A 22,215-nucleotide genomic window follows, 5' to 3' on the forward strand; every position below is an offset into this window, starting at 1 on the left:
TGGCTACATTCTTTCATGGTTTATAACAAATGATGCTCTGCACAAAACTCTACTGAGTTTCTGATATAGTGGCAAAGCAGTCAGAATGCCATTAAATCATGATTTTGATTTAAGTATCTGACACAGTCAACATTGCTACTTGCATACTCAAATCATATTATTTTCTTATGTAATGTGTACTCAAATCATGTCATTTTTAAAAGGCAATGCCGCCTCACATACAGACCTGCATATAATTTAGTGGATTCGGTGGGCACAGTGGATTATTGACAGAGATGAACTCAAATCATATAATGATTTTTTTCCTAAATGCTGTCTACTTTTCACATATTACATTGTGCATTGTTATTGAACACTGTCTACTGAGCAAGATTCATATTGAGTGGCTGAATGGTGCATCTAAGTTAAGGGTGTACATAAGAATTTAATCTTAATTTGTACGCAAAACGATAAATCTGAACTAAACTAATTACAATGCATTGTGTTTTTCATAAAAGCCTTTGATTTTTTTGAAGGAGCCAAGGGCACCTGCATTTAAATATTAAGTTCACAGTGCTTCATCTCCCAGCTTTATGCACTTTCTGTAGCATAGCATGTGATGGCATTATAAAAAATACTAAGAAAATTAAAAAGGCAGATTATGTGAAAAACTAAACCACAATGAAACAGATTTAAGCACCACAAACCAATTATCGAACTTTATAGTGCATGCTGAGTTATCATAAGTGTGACATTTTTTTCAATGATTACTGTATAATTGTCTACAGAATAGACACAACAATTCATATCTGGTCAACAACATTCAATAATGTCAATTGTAACTGCACTTGAAGACAACTATGCAAAGTGAAACCATACCCCTTGGGCTGAGTGGGTGCCACAGAAGAAGACAAATAATAAGATGAAGCACATAGCCACTCTCCTTTTAAAATGGATGAATGACAAAAATGGTCTTGTATTTTGCTTTTTTTGTCTTCCTAAAATGACATGGATACACCACATTACAGAATATGTGTAATCTGAATACACAGTTCAATACTCACTAACACTCTTGGTTTGAAAATTGGAAGTATTCTGTAAATTTTAAAACTTTTGTTTTCACACTTAGAACCAAGAACAATGCAAGAGCAGGATAGTTTTTTTAATTAATAAAAATGCTTCACTTTAAAATTTTATTTTATGTTCCAAATTAATATTTCTTCAAAATTACGATGTACAGTATATGTTTGGCTTAAAAATGCCAAATTTATCCTTTAATAAAGCTGCAGGTAACTGGATTGCAAAAAAACACCTCTTGTACTCTGAGTTGTTATGCTTTATAAAACTACAGTGAGATTTGCATTTCTGGAAAGTGGAAGAGTGTTATTCAAGTATGCCAAAAGAAAGGTCATTGAGATCTGTACACATAACAATAAATATGACCAGTACTGATTATACTACATTGCATTTCTGTAATATCAAAATCTTACTTTATACAAAAATCTAGATGTATGAGGTTACTAAGTGCACAATACCAAAACACTTGATGCTACTTGCTTTATGCGGGATGAGATGAGCACACACTATAAGAAAAATACTGAAATGAAAAAAAAACATGGAGGTCTGCAGCAGAACTGGATTGTACAATATAGCTAAGTAACTCTTGTTGAGAATATGGTACAGGCAAAAAAGATTAATTGAGGATGGCTTGTTAGAGTGAGTAAAACTAATGAATAACTTTTACTGTTTCTTGTCAGCAGAAATTTATTCAAGTCCATAACTTGATGAGGCAATTCTGTTTCTAGGCTCTTATGCAAACGCAGAGTTGTGATTCTTAGCAAGTTTAAATCAACTTAATAATAATAATATATTTTATTTATATAGCGCCTTTCCCATTCTCAAGGCGCTTCACATTGGATACAAATACTTTCTGCACAGAACACTAAACCAGATAAATACAGTATATACAAAGCATTAAATATAATAAAAGACAATAAACCAGAGTAAAATACTAAATTCAATACTAGAAGAAAAGCCTGAACAAATAACATAATTTGTGAGATAACACATACTGTATACAAATTATCCTGAGCATCTAGACAGAGGGGTAAAGTGAAAGAAGAGGCTGAATGTTAGGTTAAGGGTTAAAAGCCTTCCTAAACACTTAACTACTGTCCATTACAATGGATGGCTACACACAAAGAAGATAGTTTATGGATATTCAACAGTTTAAACTAAATACGGATCATATACAAGGGACTCTTTAATCCAATATTGTCACTCTCTTTCTAGTGCATGACCTTACGGCTATGTACACAACCCAGGGCAATGTCAAATGCATAGGCAAGCTTATATCTCTTATAGGGAAGGATTACCCATCCTCATTTTCTACCCATAACTAAGAAGAAAACAATGTATAAAAAGACTTATGACGCTGCCCTTAGCTCATCCCGTTTACCCCTCAAGATATAAAAATGACCATGCATAGCTGCAGTGAGACTGGATGTCTCACTGACCAATAACTGTTTATTCTTTCTTTCAACAATATCCTTCTTATTAGTCTACTGGAGGCTAATAAAATGGTAATAAACTGTGGTACCGATCTCTTTTTATGACCTTTACCTTATTAATATTGTATATTCTATAAATAGCAATTTGTGCTTAAATTGTACCTTGAAACTCTTTCTAAACGGTATATTGCTCTGATTAGAATGGCTTCTTTCTAAATTAAACTTACCCTCATTCTGAAAACAATGCCACCAATAAAAAGTATCCATTTTTAGTTTAAAAATAATAGTTTAATTTTAAAGAAGATGTTTCTTTTTAGATTTTGCTTTTCACTTCAGGGTCACTGTAGTTTTCATTTCTAATATGAAACTTAAAAGGCTACTAGAAACAATACATACCACTTTGCTGTCAGTTATCTAATTGAATTTCTTCTGGAAAGAAACAGGACAGATACAGAGACAAATATCTATAATGAATAGAGTGACTCACAGTATAGATACCATACTGCAATGCTGTGCAAATGGAATATATTTAGAAACACTTTACTCTTGACATACAAGAAGCAAATGGAAGCAAAATTAACTTAATGGGCTGTAAACCTTTAAGCCAGGTTTAGACTGTTTGCTCATGAAAATGACTGTGTTTGGGGGAAAAATTTCTGCTAAGCATCTGCATTTAGAGAAGCAACGAATAGATAAACAAAGTCTACACAACAACACCTCAGTTTTCTTCCTTTAACTTCTTTTCATCTAGCAAAAAACAAAAAAACAAAAAAAAACTATCTATTATTTTATTGATATACTTTATAAAACAAGATTTTACAATATGCTTACTTTTCCCATCTGGAAGAGAGGTAGCAGATTATACAACTTAATCTTCAATGATAAACTGCCTAAACCATTTTAATAGGGGATTAAAATGTGCAGTTCTAAGAGAACAAGCTGGTTATAAAATTGATCAAAACAGGATCTCAATATGGATCAAGAGAATTCTGATATACATGATATGTTTACAGTAAATAAAACTGCATGCTAGGACATAAGTAGTACACTGAGTGCCATATGACATAACAGTATGCCTGTTGATGTATGGGTTCATCGTAAATCTGGTTTATAAAGACTGCTGCAAAATATGTCAAGTGTGATTAAATTTATGTGGGAAAACATTCTTGCTTGGTGACATTACTGACTCTTATTGTATACTGTTTCAGATGTCTCAGATATAACTGAGGATATTTTACCTTGGTCCACAATGCACTATGGGCTACAACAGACATATGGATATAAATTACTCAGAAGCAAATAAGGAAATCGTTGAGGGTCAAATAAGGAAAACAATATAGCAAAGAGGAACTAGTCTTCATGTCTCATTATTCAGTTTTGACCAAGGAAATCTGGCCGTCAAAGAAACTGAATGATTTAAGCTCAAACAAATGCAGATAAAAACAATACATAACTATAAATACCTTAGCAAAGTTTACTACAGTAGAAACTGCATAGCAGCTTTTTAAAAAAACGTTAAAACTGCAGAAAGACAAGCACTCACCTTTAAAAATATATCAAATGAATGTGCTCAGTAGGTTACATTTCAAAATAAAGTATCATTTTAATTATGTAGATATATTACAATATTACTGAAATTAACCTAAGATCCAAGTTAGAAGTATTTTTGTTATTCTGCTGAATTAACTTATCATTGTAATCAAATGGCAAAATGCTGAAGTAATATTTTCTTTTATTATATTATTTTTTTTATAAATAAAATTACTTGATTGTACAATTAATTTATGGTCATAAGAGTATTTTAATTATTGTGTGTTTCATTTAAAAAGGAAATAAGCAAAATATATTGTCAATATTTCTAACCTGTAATTTTAAACAACTGATTTAATTTATGTACTAAATGTTGTTTTTTACAGATTAGCATTATCAACAGTTTATTTTTCACCATATTGAATCCTACTATAAGGAGGTACACAAACACAGGCATGCATATTATATATAATACTATCAGAACTCTATCATGAATATCATTTGGCTCAGAACTGATGATATCCTTCTATCTGCACAGATTATACAATTTAGATCTCCATATTTTACATGTAAACATAGATAGATAGATAGATAGATAGATAGATAGATAGATAGATAGATAGATAGATAGATAGATAGATAGATAGATAGATAGATAATGTGCACTTTGATAATTATAGCTTAATACAATTTTGTATATTTTCAGCAAAATGAAAATGTATTTCAGCAAACTGAAGGTGTGTATATTTATAAAACACATAGAAACACAACCACAAATGCAGCATTCCATATATTAATTGTATCAGTATAAAATGTACATACTGTAAATATCATGGAAGGGAAAGCAAAAGCAATACAATATATTTATTGTCATACTTTGTATTTTTATTGAAATATTCAAATATGTATGTCTAAATCAACAAAAAATTAACCTGATTTATTCTGCTGGTGACGTTAGCTTAAGCAATACTAAATTTTAAAAACACACCTCAGTTGCTATATATATATTTTGTTTAATATCATATATACATGTTTATTCTTCCTTACATTTCTGCTCAGTGATCAATCATGATTAGCTTTCTTTTTTGTGGATGCTGCATCTCCATACATAAAAGCATCATGCTGCCTTCTTCACAAAGGAATGCAAACGGTTTCAGCAGAACAAAAGAAACACTGAAAAGAAAGGATGCCTTATCGTCATCTTATCAATAAAGAAGAAGAAAAGAATAAGAGAAGCACGAAATAATGAATTGCTAGCTAATTGTTTGGCTTTAGCACTACACAATGGCAGATTGACTGTGTGCATTCCTTTCCCCATCAAACAACACTGATCTCACTGCTGCGCTTTCCTGCTTCCCATATTTATCCAGTGCATTTCATACTCACCACATCCGTCTCTTATAAGGAAGAAGATTGTTTCTGTTTGAGGCTGTCACACCCAAAGCCATTTGCAGAACGGTCAAATATTTCTGATATTTCATTTTGTCCACTGGTTCTATGAATCCACACCATAAGCTACGGTAGGTAATCATGCAATTTTTATTTCCTGGCATCCGCCTCTTCTGCGTCTCCCCCGCTCACCATCAGAACGCCATTTCTAGCAGAGAGAAACTGACAGGGCAGATACTCCCCAAGGAGTTCAACAAAAGGTGCCATGCTGTAGTGCCCCATGTCAATAATGACACTCTAATCTTATTAACTCTCAGAATAGATTGCTAATCCATTCAGTTATAGTCAGGATCTAAACATTGTTTTCCTCCAAACAGTGCCTCATTCAGAAAGATGAAAGGTAAGTCGAGTTTTGCTTAAATTTTACTGTTAACTTTTTAAAAGATTTTAACTGAATGTTCTCATAAATACTATTGAGTAAATAAGAAAGGGAACTAAATTGATACCACAGCTCTTGCATTAGTCCACTTAATACTATAAGATGCAAGCCACAGAAGAACCAAGGTAAGAATATGTAATATAAATGTAAATACGTGCAATAAAAAATCTGCTTAAAAGGGAAATCACAGATGATGCCTGTTCCTCACCTTCCAATATGCACTGTATCCTGCAGCACTGAAAAGAGGCTGTGGGCGTCCCACAGTACCTCACACTGCATAGGTAACTTCTCTTTAGATAACTCCATTAAGTAGCCAGAAAAAAGCACCACTTAAATTTATGCTTTCACAGAGAAAAATTACAGTATTATAATAGACCTAGAGATGCACTCAGGCCCACTGCCTCTCCTTTTCTAAATGGTTAATTGCTTAATCTTTGGCAATCAAGATGCAGACACAGTAAAATCAACCCACTGCAGATGCAGTTTTTAAAATACATTATCAAGCCACTCCTCAATGGAAACTGAAGAACTGAAAGAAACAGCAGTCACAGTAAGTAGAAGTTCATTCTAATTAACAACCCAGGCCATGAATCTAGATATGCAGCAACTCTTTGTCATTTACTTCCAGATATCTGACAGTGCCTAGAAATAAGCAAAGCAAGTAGCAAGGTATTTTTAAGGCATTTTACAAACTAACATCAGATAACAAGGTGAAAACTCAGTATCATTGAAATACAAGATAAGCCCTCAAATTTAAACAGTAACACTGTAAAGAAAAAAACTGGCATTACATTAATATAAGATGATAAAACAGAAATTGGCACTTTACTTATACAGTACGGTGATTTTCACACTTGTAGCTCACAATAACCAGACATTAGTAGCCATTAGTTGCTGATTGCAAGTGACAGAGTTGAAAGTAGATTGAGAGATTACCAAGCCAATTAGATGATTGCACATAAGTGTTTGTTTAATGATGAAGGCATTACCTTCAGTTTAAACAGAGTGTGAACTCTACTGGTTGTAAAAAAATATTTTATACACTCTGCAAACAGTGTAAGTCGTACAGCAATGCAGCAGTACAACTGCTTTGTTCACAGATCTGGGCACAGTACACTGAGTTTACATGTTTTCCTTGTTTCCTTGTTTCCATGGGGATTTTCTATGAGTACTCCATTTTTTAAATGCATTAAAAACAAGCAGGTTAGGTGTAGTGGAGACTTTAAACTGGCCCACAATGAGTTTGTGAGGATGCAAATATGCTGTGCAATGAACTGGTCTTTTTTTGGGGGTTAATTACTTTCTTAGTGTGTATGTACTGTAAATGTATGCTCCAGCGTGACACAATCCTGACATGGATTAAGAGGGATTGATAATGTTCTGTTATGTTATGTTACATTATGTACGAATATTCCTTTAGTTGTATAAGCTGAGGGTGGGTTAAATTCACCCCTATACTCAAGGTGCAGAGTAAAATGCTAGGTCACTGATTTACATTATAAAGCGAGGGCAACTTGCTACTACCAGAACTGGTAATGTTACAATCATAGCAGCAGCAGGAACCCCTTTCAGCTAAAAGTTGACTGAATGTTGTCAAACAATTTTTCAAGGAATCAATTTTCTTTTAACTCTTAAATCAAAATTTTTAATCCATGGGAGTTTTTGCCTCACAAAGCCTAAGCATAGATTTATATCAGACTCAACATGCTTTTGTTTTGATCCATTAAGGATTAATTTTTGTGTTGTTATAATTTTGACTATTATTTGCACAACACCTTTTGTATTTTATAATGTGGGGACATTCAAATTGTTTGCAGTTGCCATGGTGATTGAAGGTCACAGACACAGTATAAAATCTAACTGGCATGACATAAGTAGCTCACACCTGATTTTTGCATTTGAGTTTCTGGTTTCTGAACTGAACTTTTTTTTTACTTTCAAGCTTATTAGCTTAAGCATTTGTTACTGCTGTGACAGATGGCGGCTGGCACCATTATCCAGCCATTATCCATAATGGAAGGGCAGGGGGAGACGACATGCGAAGGGCTCTATCTCCCCCGAACAGCCATTTGACAGACCCCCCAGGATGCAATGCCGCCTCAGAGTCCCACAGGGCTATATAGGACTTGCTATTGGTCAGCTTAGCCCTGTTGGATTCCGTGGATGTCACCAGGGGGAGCTGCAGGAGCTGCAGATCCCTACTTGGGGCTTCTGCCACACCTGGGAGTAATTCCAGACCTCCCCTAATGAACCACCTGGAACACTTCTGGGTGGGGCTTAAAAAGGAGCCAGCTGCCTCAAAGAGATGAGCCAGAGTAGGGAGGAAGAGAAAGAGGAGTGCAGGCCAAAAGAGGGAGAGAAAGAAAAGAAAGGCAGAGTGCTGTATTGTGCTGTGTTGTGAGGATCGAACAAAAAACGCTTCCCACTCTAAATAAATGTGTACTGTGCCTGGAACTTCTGTTTCTGTCTGTCTGTGTTGGGTTGGGGCGGCTGGAGTGCCCTGAGGTGGTTCACACCAATTTTCTTTTGCGGCATCTTAATACATAATTCGCCAGCCTCCTCACTCACCCACTCACGTCCTTCCGAAGCCGAAGGCACAATCGCCTTCTGCGCACGTCCAAAGCCGAATGCGCAGTCGCCTTCTGCGCAGCTGCCTGAAAAACCTTACGAGACTGACATCCAACCCCAACATCGCGGCAGGCAGCAGATTTACGGACACAAAAATTCAAAGAGAAAGGCGACTTCGATTAAAGCTCTAGAGGCCTGAAAGGCGATTTCAACTACAGCTCGAGGCCTAATTACACATTCTGATTCAATTACGCATTCATTCAATACACCTACTGTATATCAGGTTTGTGGTGCTTATACTTATTACTATTCCATATTGTAATGGAACATTCATCATTCAATATTATGCTATAGGCCTGGAAAATTCATCAACTAACAGTACAAGCCTGTACAGTAATGAGTAAAGCGGACTACAATCATTACAAAACAACTTCTTCGTTACTTATTATTTGTTCTTCATACACTGCTGACACAAACTCGTGCTCGTTTCATCTTACGTTGTCAAAACGGGCTCTTTGTCTAGTCTCTAATAAAAGCACTATAATTTTACACAAGATGGCTGAAAAAAATATCAGTATTAACTGTAAATGAAATGTAGACAATAATTAAACTCTCATTATCCCAGTTACCAAGTTAGATGAGGCATTCTAGATTATAATGTGTCGTCTCTGAATATTTTTTGCTGTTTTTCTACTATGTCTTTTGTCAGAGGGGGAACATTTTTGTACAATGGATGTTTTTTTTTTCTTTTCTCTTAGGCAAATTTCTTGAATAATTCTGTTACGGGTTATTGTGATGGCTGTCTACAGGATGTAGATATTTACCTGTCTGCAAAAGAGTCCTACTTTGAAAATCAGACTTCTTTGATTGGTGTCTCATCCACATACAATATAGTGATACAAGACTGCCTACTTCCTTTGAAAATTAATGTGTTCTGAGGAAATTGGTTTCTAATCAGCATACAGCGGTACAGTATATGGATAGCTGACAACAATACTCTATTTTTTTAAGCAAAAATATGTTTACAGTAATCCCTCCTCCATCGCGGGGGTTGCGTTCCAGAGCCACCCGCGAAATAAGAAAATCCGTGAAGTAGAAACAATATGTTTATATGGTTATTTTTATATTGTCATGCTTGGGTCACAGATTTGCGCAGAAACACAGGAGGTTGTAGAGAGACAGGAACGTTATTCAAACACTGCAAACAAACATTTGTCTCTTTTTCAAAAGTTTAAACTGTGCTCCATGACAAGACAGAGATGACAGTTCTGTCTCACAATTAAAAGAATGCAAACATATCTTCCTCTTCAAAGGAGTGCGCGTCAGGAACACAGAATGTCAGAGAGAGACAGAGAAAAGCAAACAAATCAATAGGGCTGTTTGGCTTTTAAGTATGCGAAGTACCGCGGCACAAAGCTGTTGAAGGCGGCAGCTCACACCCCCTCCGTCAGGAGCAGGGAGAGAGAGAGAGAGAGACAGAGAAAAACAAAGTCAAAAATCAATACGTGCCCTTCGAGCTTTTAAGTATGCGAAGCACCGTGCAGCATGTCGCTTCACTAAGCAGCTGAACAGAAGGTAGCAACGTGAAGATAATCTTTCAGCATTTTTAGACGAGCGTCCGTATCGTCTAGGTGTGCGAACAGCCCCCCTGCTCACACCCCCTACGTCAGGATCAGAGAAAGTCAGCGCAAGAGAGAGAGAGAGAAAAGTAAGTTGGGTAGCTTCTCAGCCATCTGCCAATAGCGTCCCTTGTATGAAATCAACTGGGCAAACCAACTAAGGAAGCATGTACCAGAAATTAAAAGACCCATTGTCCTCAGAAATCCGCGAACCAGCAAAAAATCTGCGATATATATTTAAATATGCTTACATATAAAATCCGCGATAGAGTGAAGCCGCGAAAGGCGAAGCGCGATATAGCGAGGGATCACTGTATACTATTTCGTCAGCACTAATTTCTGTCTTTCCTAAAATAAATAAGGACTTACCACAATGAGCATCATACAGATCAATCTCACTCCTGAATAATAACATTAAGATACTCTCCAATGTTCTAACTAGAAGGATTGAGAAAGTGCTTCCTTATGTAAAATCACAAGACAAAACCAGACTTATTTACACTAGAATCACTGAAGCCTACAAAAAAACTTTTAATCCCAGGCCACCTTAAATTCCTTCGCACCTCTCCATTAGTGTCTTTAGTTTTGCAAATATGTCAATCAGCACAAGAAACAAGCAGCCTGCTATCCCATCCCCACACTGCTGCAGCTCAACTCAGGCAAAAAGTTCTCCCATCTCAAGTCTGTTTATCTCAGTGTGAGCTGCCTGGAGTTGCATATGGTAAATAATATATTGTTATTTGGAACACGTGAATTTCATGTGTGTTCCGTGTCTACAACGATCTGGGTAAATGCACAGTAGGATGACAGAAAATGAGAGGCAAGAAATGTTGAACACATACCTAACACAAAAACGTTTTTCTAACTAATGACAAAATTTTGACAGCAAGTATAAAATGTGTCAAGACTGAACTTCAAATATCAAATAAACACTTTCACAAAAGGTACACGAATAACAAACAAGTGCGCTTTTATTGAAGAATATAACCAAAGAAAAAGAAATAGGGTTAGGGTACAACATTACACTAGGACTAGGGTACAACCAGGGGTAAAGGCAAAAGATGGCACCATTTGGATGCAGTGACAGGTTGGACGTCATCCTGCCAGTCAATCTGCCACATGCATGTCCTTCCAACGAAACAGCAGGGCTAACAGAGCTCGCCAAGGTATCGTGCAAAGTTCCATTTGTGATTAAGTTTTGTGATGGTCTTTATATTAAAACAATTTATATGTTACTTATATAAAAGTCACATTGAATGTTATTTACTGTACCTATTTACGTTGAATCATTTACTTATTTTCCTACAGCGTAAAGCCACAAGTAGACTGCAGAGCCTCCTGTGTTTCATCGATATGGGCATGCTGACAAAGTACATGTGCAATGCTATTTCAGTATCCAAATGACTTTAGCTGCAGGTGGAAGCTCCTGTCGCACTTTACGCAACTCTTGTTACGGTTCTGCCTTTGTCCAGCAACGTCTCCATAAGCTTTATGACCTTAGTTTCGGAAAGTTTTTTTCTGTGGGACAACTAAAATCTTTTCCTGAATAAGGAGTGGCACTTTGCTTCTAATCTTCAATGCTTGTTTAATATAATATATTCACCAACTAAATCTAACACCCCAGAGATCTTACTATCTTTGGATGCAGAAAAAGCATTTGACATGGTTGAATGGGGAAACCTATTCACCACATTGCACAAATTTGGTTTCAACCCAGACTACTCTGTACTAGTCTAGAAGCCTCAGTTTGCATTAACAACATTATTTTGGACTACTTCAAACTAGAACGCAGTACTTGACAAGGATGTCCCCTATTACCATCATTCTTTATAATCACCATTTAGCCACTGGCTGTTTACTTTCGAAATGCATCAGACATAAAAGGTACAGTATTTTCAGAGAAGGACTTGAACAGAAAATATCATTATATGCAGATGATATGGTACTGTATATCTACTTGGTATCCATATTGTGGGTGATGAGACTATAATACAGTATTTTGATTGTCCTATTAACTAGCAACATGTTCGCATATCAAAGGTCAAATTTAACCTATGATTAATAATAGTAAAACAAGTTTCAAAATCTACATATGGGCTACAACTCAAATTTAAAATCTTTTCTGTAGTCATTCATAAAGCACGCAGAATCTGGACTTTTCTATTCTAATCTGTACAAAATTCATATTTCATTACATGACCACAGGTCACAAATAAAATTATGTTGTTAAAGAAATAGAAATGCACTATAAATATGATTCGAGCCTTATATTAATCTGTCTATACGCAACTTTACTTCAAAGAATGTATCATTATGTCTTTACATTCTTTATAAATAGCTTACTTTAAAAAAAAACATCATGGATGGATGGTAGCCCCAAAGAGTAAAGCATAAACAAAAGATTCAAGCAAAATGTGAAAACACAAACAAAAATATGAAAAACTTTTTTTTTGTAGTTTTGTAGATCGTTTGTAAGCTTAGGCGCAGCAAAAGAGTACATCTGTTTGATGTGTGACTTACAAGCAGATAAGCTTTCTTGAGGGTCTAAACTGACATGGAAAGTGCAGCACTGATGTACTTCAACTGACACAAATGTCTGTATATGAACAGGGAGTGATACTGCTTCAGAAATTCAAGATGCCCATTGTCTGAAAAAATTTTGTTGGGACTTCCAGTACAGCAAAAATTCCTGGAATTTTCAGGTTTCTTGCTACTGTTTGGGTCTTCACTTTTCATTTTTTTTTCCATTTTCATTTTTTTGCTTATATTTACATCATTTTCTTCTTGGATTTTCACCTTTTGTTTGAGTTTTGTCTTTGGGGGCCACCAGACAATATGCCACACTAATGTTGGTTTTTCAGAATCATGGTACTGTTGGAAATGTTCCCTCTAAGCTGAGAGTATGAGCAATCACTCTTACATTTTAGGAGAGTCAGTCAAAGATTTTCAGTGGACACTCAAAAAAAAACAACTTTCAACCCAACTGGTTTTCAAATTAAACTATAAAGATTAAATAAAAATTAATTAAGCCAAATCAATTACTGACCCAATTTATATGTGTTTAAAACAGAAGTGTGGTATGTAACATGGTCTACGCTGTTCTTTGGTCTTTGTTGCTTTAATCAAGTCTAAGCAAAAAGGTGAAGGGAGTTCAAGTAATAAGAAGAAACAGTGATGGGGTTTAACATGGAGTGGCTTATTCTGGGATGTTTTGTTAAAACAGACTTAACACATAGCACCAGACAGAATGTGCTTCCTGGAGAAATTTTTAATGGATGGTGTAATTTGAAAAACATGTTTGAAAGCAGGATCTTTTAATAAATGGACCTAAGAGAAAGCATGGAGTGACTGGAAAGTGGACCATCTCAAAGAAAATTTGAAACAGAAATTTCATATCAATTCATCCACAAAATTTAAAAATCAATTGAAAGGTTTGTTGAAAAAAAACATTAACAGGATCTATGCAAAGATGGGAAGGTAGAAAAGTGCTTGTGCAGTAAAGATAAGGGACACCTGACAAGGTAAAATCTTTAAGAAATAATGTTTTGCTGGCTGTGAAAATAAATTCTTCAATGTTACTAGTTCAGGTTATTCATGCAGATGTCGCTAAATATGTGAGAATACCAGATAGTAGGTGAAGTTTGAATTAAGCCATTGAGCTCACTGAGCACATACTGTAAATTCAACAATCAAAACCAACATATTCAGCAAAACTAGAAAATCAGCCTATCACACTATGATAGTCAATGAATCAACTGACATAATAGTTACAAAAATTTTAATTCTATGTATAGAATTTAGGAATGAAAGCAAATCCACTCATGAAACAATGTTTGTTGGCATAATAACCTTAACAGCATATAATAGATCATCTATTGTTGGGGGCTATTCAATAGTTTTATATGGAAAACAGACCACTCCTTTAAGGGAACATTGATTGTGGGTAGTGCTGCCACCTTACAGATCCAGTGTCACAGGTCTGAATACTGCACCCAGTAGCCATCTGTAAGGTGGATGCACATTCATAATGTGTCTACATAAGTTTTATTTTATATACAGTACTTCAGTTTTCTCCAACATCCCCAGGTACATGTATTTTAGGTTTACTGGCAATTTCAAATTGTCCCTGTGAGATTATGAGTGTGGGTATTTCTTGCACCTAGAGTAGGTAGAATAGATTAATGAAGTTTGACAATGTAATATTGTTATATTAAAATCCATTGCCTCCCTATCAACCACAGATGGTCTTTCTCTTTTCTCCCACATTCTGTGGCAAAATGGTTGGATGCTACACTTAGTCTACTCAAAAAGAACTAGAACTGTACCCATTACAACAGATTCTGGCTACTAGGGGCTACAGGTTCGAATACATTACTTCTAGGATCCTAGCTAGCAAGTCCACATTGGCACCAAATGTATTCCATATGGTCCAAGATATGGGTCCCATATGAGCCACACATATTGGACCCATCAAATTGTGCACCCAAGGATCATATGGGGCTCATCAAAAATCACAGGAATCGATGTCAGTGAATATGGAGCAATCTCACCATTAAAACCCAAACCAGCTAGAATTTTTTTAGTAAAAAAATTCAATCAACCAAAGAGAAGTAAGACACAACAATGAATTATTATCAGTCCTCATTTATTTTTAATAAATTGATTCCAAAATCCCCATTAATCTCTTAATGTTAATAAACCATTTATAATAGTTTATGTTTTCAGGGTATCTTCTGGTTTATTCACCTGGATGCAGGCTACCCTAAAAAGTCCTAGACTCACCCTGCAAGTATTCCATCTGGTGAATCTCTGCTTTGTCTATACCTTAGTTTTTTGTTTTATACTTACTGTATAAAGCCAAGGATCTACATGCTTTTGGGTGCTTCCTGTTACTATTACAGAACACAACAACATAAAGGCATTAGATTATGGCAGAATCTAAGGGTTAGAGTAATAGAACTAAAACTATGCAAAAGCTCTAGTCCACAAATGCTTAATTTTCTGTGAATCTGTGTACCTATCAGGCAACTTCTATGCCTAGGTGTCCAGTCTTCTTTGACCTGAAATATGACAGGGTTCGCTCTTCCCTGACTGCCTCCTTCATATTGTCCAGAAGCTCACTCTTTTTGCTCTGGACACACCTTCAACCACTCTACTCCAAGCCAAGCCAAATAAATTAGATATTTGTTTTTTAGTGTGGTGGACTGATGGCACTGCAAGAAAAAAATGTAACATGATTGTTCAAGCCTAATTTTATTATTAATGTCTATTAGATGTGATATTTAAAATAATAATCCTTTATTTGGAGAAATATCTGCTTTCTTGATGTTTTACTATTTTAAGAATACTTATTGAATGCCTACTTATAAACTGTTCAAAAACTAACAGTAACTAAGAGAAAGTCCTGTGATCTGACATTTTACCAGTTATGCTAAGCAAACATCAAGCTTCATATCTGCTGTTGCACCAGGAGTCAATGTTACTATCTTAAATCATTGACTGAGTAAGGGTTAACACTCTGACTATTTTGGGACACTCTGACTTTTACTTTAGCAGTTAAATTTGGGGTGGGGGGTACTGACAGTCAGCATATATCTTAAGAATGAATGTGTGCTGTAGACCAAAGTGACAGATAAAAGAGATATGAGATAATTAATAGGTATGATTCCACAGGCGCTATTTTAGTCTAAGCTTTGTCAGTGCTTCATGGGCAGCCCACTAAAACCTTTACAAAAAGAAATACAGACATAATGATCACACAGGCACACGTTCACAAAAGCTATTGTGACAAGGCTTTCTGAGATCATCATTAATGTTATAAAACTGGTAATCACATTTGTGCAAACAGCATGCATTACATAAACATTCAAGGCTTTTTTTGTTCAAATGTTCAATTGAACTGTGTAACAAAATGATTTAATAAATACTCTAAGGCTATGTATGCCATTTTATTGTAAATTATGAACAGTTTTAGACCAGATGCAGGAATCTTCTTACTAACATCATGTGGAACCCGATGAGTTTCTAATCAATTGCAATGCAGAGCTGATCAAACCCCAATGGACACTGCAATCAATCTTGTTGCATGCAGAGCAAATCAGTTGCTAATTAAGGCATGAAGATGATACTCAAGCTCATGAGCTCTTTTAATACTACTGATTGAGAAAATACATTTTGCAATTTCAACTTTTCTTTAACATATTGTATTATTAGCTAGAAATTTTAGCTAGAAATTTTGTATAAATAAAAACACATTTTTTCTCAAATTACATTTGATTTCAAAAACATAACCATTAAGGAAAAAATGACTGCTTCTGATTCCTCTCATGATTTTACCAACAATAAATTTACAAACTATCCAGATCCTTTTTTTCTCATTTAATTATTTGAAAGCGAGCATAAACTTACTCAAACATATAAAATGAAGACATTTTGTCTTAAGTATGCATTAACTATTTTAAGGAATATACTCCACACAAAAATTATATGTTTTTATATATTACTTACTCCATGCAGCTTGTAGTGGTTGTCAAGAAAAAAACTGAATGTCATGTTCAAGGGAAAAAAGGACATATCAAAGTTTCTGATAGAACGGAGCCCAGATGGTGTCCAGTGCTGCAGAACAGCAAACAATATAAAACATAAATGTAAAACTCTCCTGTTACTTCTGTCAAATAATCCACACGTCAAGTCATCCAGTTGTATGCTCAGAACTGTGCAAATCACATGTATTTTTTGCTAAAATATTGTTAAATAAATAACTCCAGAAAATGAAAGTAGTCCACAAACAGAAAGTCTTCTTCTTAAATTATTAAGTGCAGAACTATTTTCAGGTAATAAATAGTACAGTTCGGAGTCTGAATGTCATGTGCAGCAAAAAGAAGGATATCCCCTCCCAAGGCACCAATAAATGTAGGGAATATTATTGGCTTTTGGGGAATTTCAGTGTAGGGCTACAAAAGTAAAATTTGCCAATAACTAAACTACTCAAGCAGAAGTTTCAAAGTATTTGATATTAACTGTACTAAAGTATCAAAGGTACATGGAAGTGTAGGATCTCTCCCTGTTTCATAAAAATGTAAAATATTTCAGACTACCATCTTTTTGCATGTGATGCATATTACGGTCACTAAAGTATGAGTAAAGTCAGCAAGAGCATAAATCTTAATAACTGTATCATAACTCAGTGCAGTAGGTGCTAATAAAAGAGGCGTGCAGACTTCACCACTTTAAGAAGAGATTAATTCAATCCTGATAACACAAACAGTTAATTGCAATTAATTTAAATAAAAAAAAATTAGGCATGCCATGGCCCCAGAAAAGTCAACATTTTTGGTCAAATAACATTCAACTATATGAAAATTGGCAGACATTAAAACAATTCAAAATTCTTCCAATACATATTTTAATGAATTACTTTTCCTAGACTTTATCACTTGTAGTGTCACAAGTATACCTTGTTGCAGACTGCAGATCAGCCCTGCCCCATTCAGCAGGCTGCAGCGAGGACAATCTCTGAATATGTGTTACCAATGTCCAGCCTCACCTTTCTACAGGCTGTGGCAAATAGTACTTGGAATGACTGCATAGATGACTGGGTGTCAGCACTAGTTACATGCATTTGAACGTCATCCCACGTTCTTCATTATGCAAATTTTCATTAAATGAAGGAAGCTTCCATTTTAGATAATGGACTAAGTAAAACATTGTGTGTATTGATGTAGCGCTTTGGATTTTTGGTTTAATATTGCAGTAACAAAAGTGTACAGCAAAATATATAAGAGTAAATGTAGGCATTTGTGTTTGAAAATGTAGTGAAGTAAAAATAAGAGTAAACAAAAGTAGAAATACTCTCAAAAAAGTCAAAAGATCTTTGCGTGATTTCATACCTAAGAACGAATACTTTGTCAGTATGAAACTCACATTTTTAAAGTTTCACAAACCAAAAGATTATTATGTGAACAGAATAAACGTTCTTTAACATAACTGACACGTGTTTTAATATCTGGTGAAAGAATGAATATGTCATAAATACAGACCAATATATATTTTCCCAAAGCATTGTAAAAGATATCAATTACAAAGGCATAAAATACTGCAGGTGCATTTGTCAATCCACAGGCAATGACCCTGTATTCATAATGGTGATGGAGTTAAATAGAGTTTTGCATTTGTCTTCCTCTCTGATTCTAATTAAATTATTCATACTATGAAGGTCTAGTTAAGTGAACACAGTAGATCCTGTAACTTAAGTAAAGATGATATTGAGGGAAGAGATTCCAATAAAAAATATATATATTTAGAAGATGTCACCCTCATAATGATATAATTAAATAAAATTAAAAAATACAAAATGATCAAAAATGACATATGTAAGAAAAAGGTCAACAATTATGATATAATCACAAAATATCCAGAGCCCTGGGAAAGTATTGCTGAACCTCAGTCATTAATGCAAGTTACTACTGAAGGCAGAAAAAAAATGCTGAGTGTTTGCTGAGTAAACAGCTTTATTAGGAGTGTTCTACCTTGTATAAAAAGATAGGACAGAAAGAAAACAATATCCAAGAGCAGGAAAGAGAGGCAAAAATTGCTAGCAGGTATCTAAACATGGATCAAAAAAAAGAAGGTACAGCACATAAAGTCAAAAACATCAAAACCTTGTCATAAACCAAAGATCATTGCCAAAAAACAGGCAATTGCTCTAGATCCCCAAAGACTTTAAACTGCTTAGTACATAGTGCTCAAAGTTTTGTTTTTTACCAGGAATCTTAGACAAAATAGATAGCGTGCAGCCATCTTCAATAGCATAGGGATTTTGAAATCATGAATCAGACATCTGGCAGTAATGCCATGCCATTGCTAACAACAAAATGGTCATGGCTGCTAAGAATGAATACAAAAGGGTGTCAATTGTGATGCAAAACAAAACACTACATGGCAGCATGGAATGTCACAAGTAAAATGAAAATATTTAGTATTTTCATATTAATACAACAAAGTTTCTAAACCCAAACTACATATAGGATATTACTCAGTTCAAAATCCAAAAAACCTCAACAAATAGAACTACTTATAAAACAAAAAAATGTAACCTAATAATTGCTCCTTAGCTTGTGGGAGGAAACTGTAATCTCTCTGAAAATCTACAGTAACAAAGAGAAAACCCTAGGAAAAAGAATAATGTGCCTAAATCCCACATAACCATATATGTTTTTAAATTCATAGAACTGATAATTTTAGAGCAATTTAAAACACATCACAGACAGACAATTGCTTTTTTCCACATATTGTCGCACTGTGGCTTTAGTATTACAAAGGATTAGGTGCTATGAATATATTTTCTTTCATCATTTGCATTGAGGACCAGCTCATGAATAGGCCAGAGAACTATGAAACTACAGAATGGTTCCTCCAAGTCCAAACATATATTATATACTTATTTATTTTGCTGTGTTCAGTGTTTATCATATACAGTATATACATATATATCATATATTAAAAGTTTTTAGGCAGTTTTTTTAGAAAAATGTTATATTAAATTCAAAATAATTGTATTCTTCTTCAATTGACCTCTTCATAACAACTGAAAATAATAACATATTCTATAGCCATGTGTGGTATTTCAGAATGCACTTCCATTTTTGAAACTGTTTGAATGGCATTCATTATTTCTACTTATTCTTTTATGAGAAATTAAATTCAAGAGATAAAAAATGAAAGCTGACTGCTTTGCTGACACAGAGAGATACACAATTTCCACTACATGCTGTAAATCTAGATGCCAAGCATAAACGTCTGGAGGCATTCAGTGCCCTACTTCTACTAGAAAGAGAACAAATAAGCAAATAATCTCTGTTACATTTATTGTTTTATTTTAACTTCAGTTTTCCAAACCTTATCATTTTATTATTAACATATATACAGAGTATGCCTGGTTGACCAGAGGCTGCTAAGGAAGAAAGAGGTACCAGAACAGCACAGAATAAGGGTATCATAGCCTTAAAAGAATAAGGAAAAACAATGGATAACAGGAATTCATATCTACAGTCTACAGACCAGTACAGAAATAAGGACATTATTAGAGATTATAAGCCATGTAACTCTAGTGGATGTCCCAGAAGTAATTTAATTGGGTACAGCAGAGAAAATGAGGGATGGACCATGACAGCTAGGCAAGAAGCCAGCAAACCTACATGAAAAAGGGTAACAAAACTCATGTGCATGTAGAATTTCCGGCCAAGCAGGATTACATGTGAAAGTGATAAATAAATCAGGCCTTCCGAATTTACGTACTATGGCCATGGCATCCTGATAGTTTTGTTGCATGTATCTTGGACTTCCTGGAAATGTGGACGGTAATATGATCATTTTGCCTACACGTACGTTGTTATTTTCAGTGTTTGCTTGCTGAAGCCTGAAGTCTGAAGTCTGATAGTCCTTTGTATTGTTCCACGCGCAGATCTTGTTGATGTAATCTGACATAGTTGAGACGTGCGCCCTCTGTTTTAACATACGCATCTACAACGTACTGTTGGAATAGTTTGCCACTTGAGTGCAAAATACTAAATGTATTCCTCGTTGAGTAAGTCTTATTCGCTTGGCGGTTCTTTTATCTGGAACATGTTGTAAATCTTTGTGCCAGCCAATGTCTCCGTAAGGGAATAAAAGTGGGTAAACCATAGGATCGCAATTCATTTTGAGCGTGGAAATCTGTTTACAGGAGTTGCCTGTGGGATAGATGCAAATGTCCCTTTCAGCAGGCGGTTCACCATCTTCTCCGACGAAAATCGCTGTAACATCGGTGTGACATGTCGGGGCATTATATCGTCATAAATCCTGCCTAGGGTTTTCCTTGAAAACCATTTGTACAGATGCTGTTGGATTGGACTGAGCGATTACATGCATGTGTTTGTATGATTTAGCGAAGGGGTTGATGGTTCTGAGCATGGAGTCTAGCTGGAGAAGTAAATTTTCACTGCATGCAGTTTGCTTTATTTTGTAAGCGTACTTCAGTAGCTTGCGCTGTGTCAAAAACATACAACTGTCCATATCCTGAAGAGGTAGAAGTGTTAGCGTATAGTGGAGAGATTTGGTGATAAATTTGCCCGTGTATTTTAAAACAGTATGGTCCGTGGCCAGGAGGTTGAGTTATCTGTGCACCCATGGAAGCAAACGCTAGAGAAGAGTTGTATTCTCGAATGTGTTCACGATAATTTTTAGCTTCTGATGTTTGCTGTGTAACAAGCTGTTGTAAAGACACAGGTGGCTCCCGCAAAGGTGGTAAAGCTACTTTACCGTTGTGGCAGCACCTCAAGTACTTGTTGGATGTATTACGCTCAGCAGGCCAGTATAGTGCATGATATGGAAGAGGACGAATAGGAATCGAGAAATGCCGTGTCGGCTGTGTGTGGGCGGGACCGGTTTTGAAGTGGAAGCAGGACGAACCAGAAGAGAAATATATATAAGAGATAATAATTTGAGATTTTTCCATGCATATTTGGGTATTGCTTATTGTTGTTTAATGTTGGACCCTATTGAAGTCCATTACATGAGGACTTTTGTTATCTCTGTTCATGAAAACAAACGGATAAAAATTTTTCTAGGCCACTACTACAAACAAAACCAAGTAAGTAGTACCTTTAAGGTTTTGTATAGCACTGAACCTATGTTGAAGAATCTAAATTTTAGTTGGGAGTGGATGCATCTAGTGGTGGTGTAGCTGCAGTTTTGTCATAATGCTCACGAGATACATACAGGGAAATTACATCCCTGCACATATACAGTCTCTAAAAAACACTTTCAGGCAGAACAAAAATATCCATCCATCCATCCATTTTCCAACCCGCTGAATCCGAACACAGGGTCACCGGGGTCTGCTGGAGCCAATCCCAGCTAACACAGGGCACAAGGCAGGAACCAATCCTGGGCAGGGTGCCAACCCACCGCAGGACACACACAAACACACCCACACACCAAGCACACACTAGGGCCAATTTAGAATCACCAATCCACCTAACCTGCATGTCTTTGGACTGTGGGAGGAAACCCACGCAGACACGGGGAGAGCATGCAAACTCCATGCAGGGAGGACCCGGGAAGCGAACCCAGGTCTCCCAACTGCGAGGCAGCAGCGCTACCCACTGCGCCACCGTGCCGCCGAACAAAAATATGATGAAGG

General features: G+C 35.7%; 1 protein-coding gene across 10 annotated transcripts in view; it reads right to left on the reverse strand.

The window, feature by feature from the left end:
* tjp1a (tight junction protein 1a) overlaps positions 1-22,215 on the reverse strand; it is a 297,836-nt gene that overhangs the window by 261,227 nt on the left and 14,394 nt on the right. For 5 of the 10 annotated variants that reach the window (XM_051920457.1, XM_051920448.1, XM_051920450.1 and 2 more), the window contains exon 1: positions 5,406-5,569. The exons of 1 other annotated variant lie outside the window; for it this stretch is intronic. In XM_051920457.1, coding sequence (XP_051776417.1) covers positions 5,406-5,551 — 146 coding nt within the window. In that variant the 5' untranslated portion in view covers positions 5,552-5,569. Of the gene's footprint in view, positions 1-5,405; positions 5,572-22,215 lie in introns of those variants that run through there. 4 more of the 10 variants (XM_051920456.1, XM_051920453.1, XM_051920455.1 and 1 more) reach the window with 2 other exon arrangements.

This window comes from Erpetoichthys calabaricus, chromosome 17 (assembly GCF_900747795.2).
Source record: "Erpetoichthys calabaricus chromosome 17, fErpCal1.3, whole genome shotgun sequence".
Classification (NCBI taxonomy): Eukaryota; Metazoa; Chordata; class Cladistia; order Polypteriformes; family Polypteridae; genus Erpetoichthys; species Erpetoichthys calabaricus.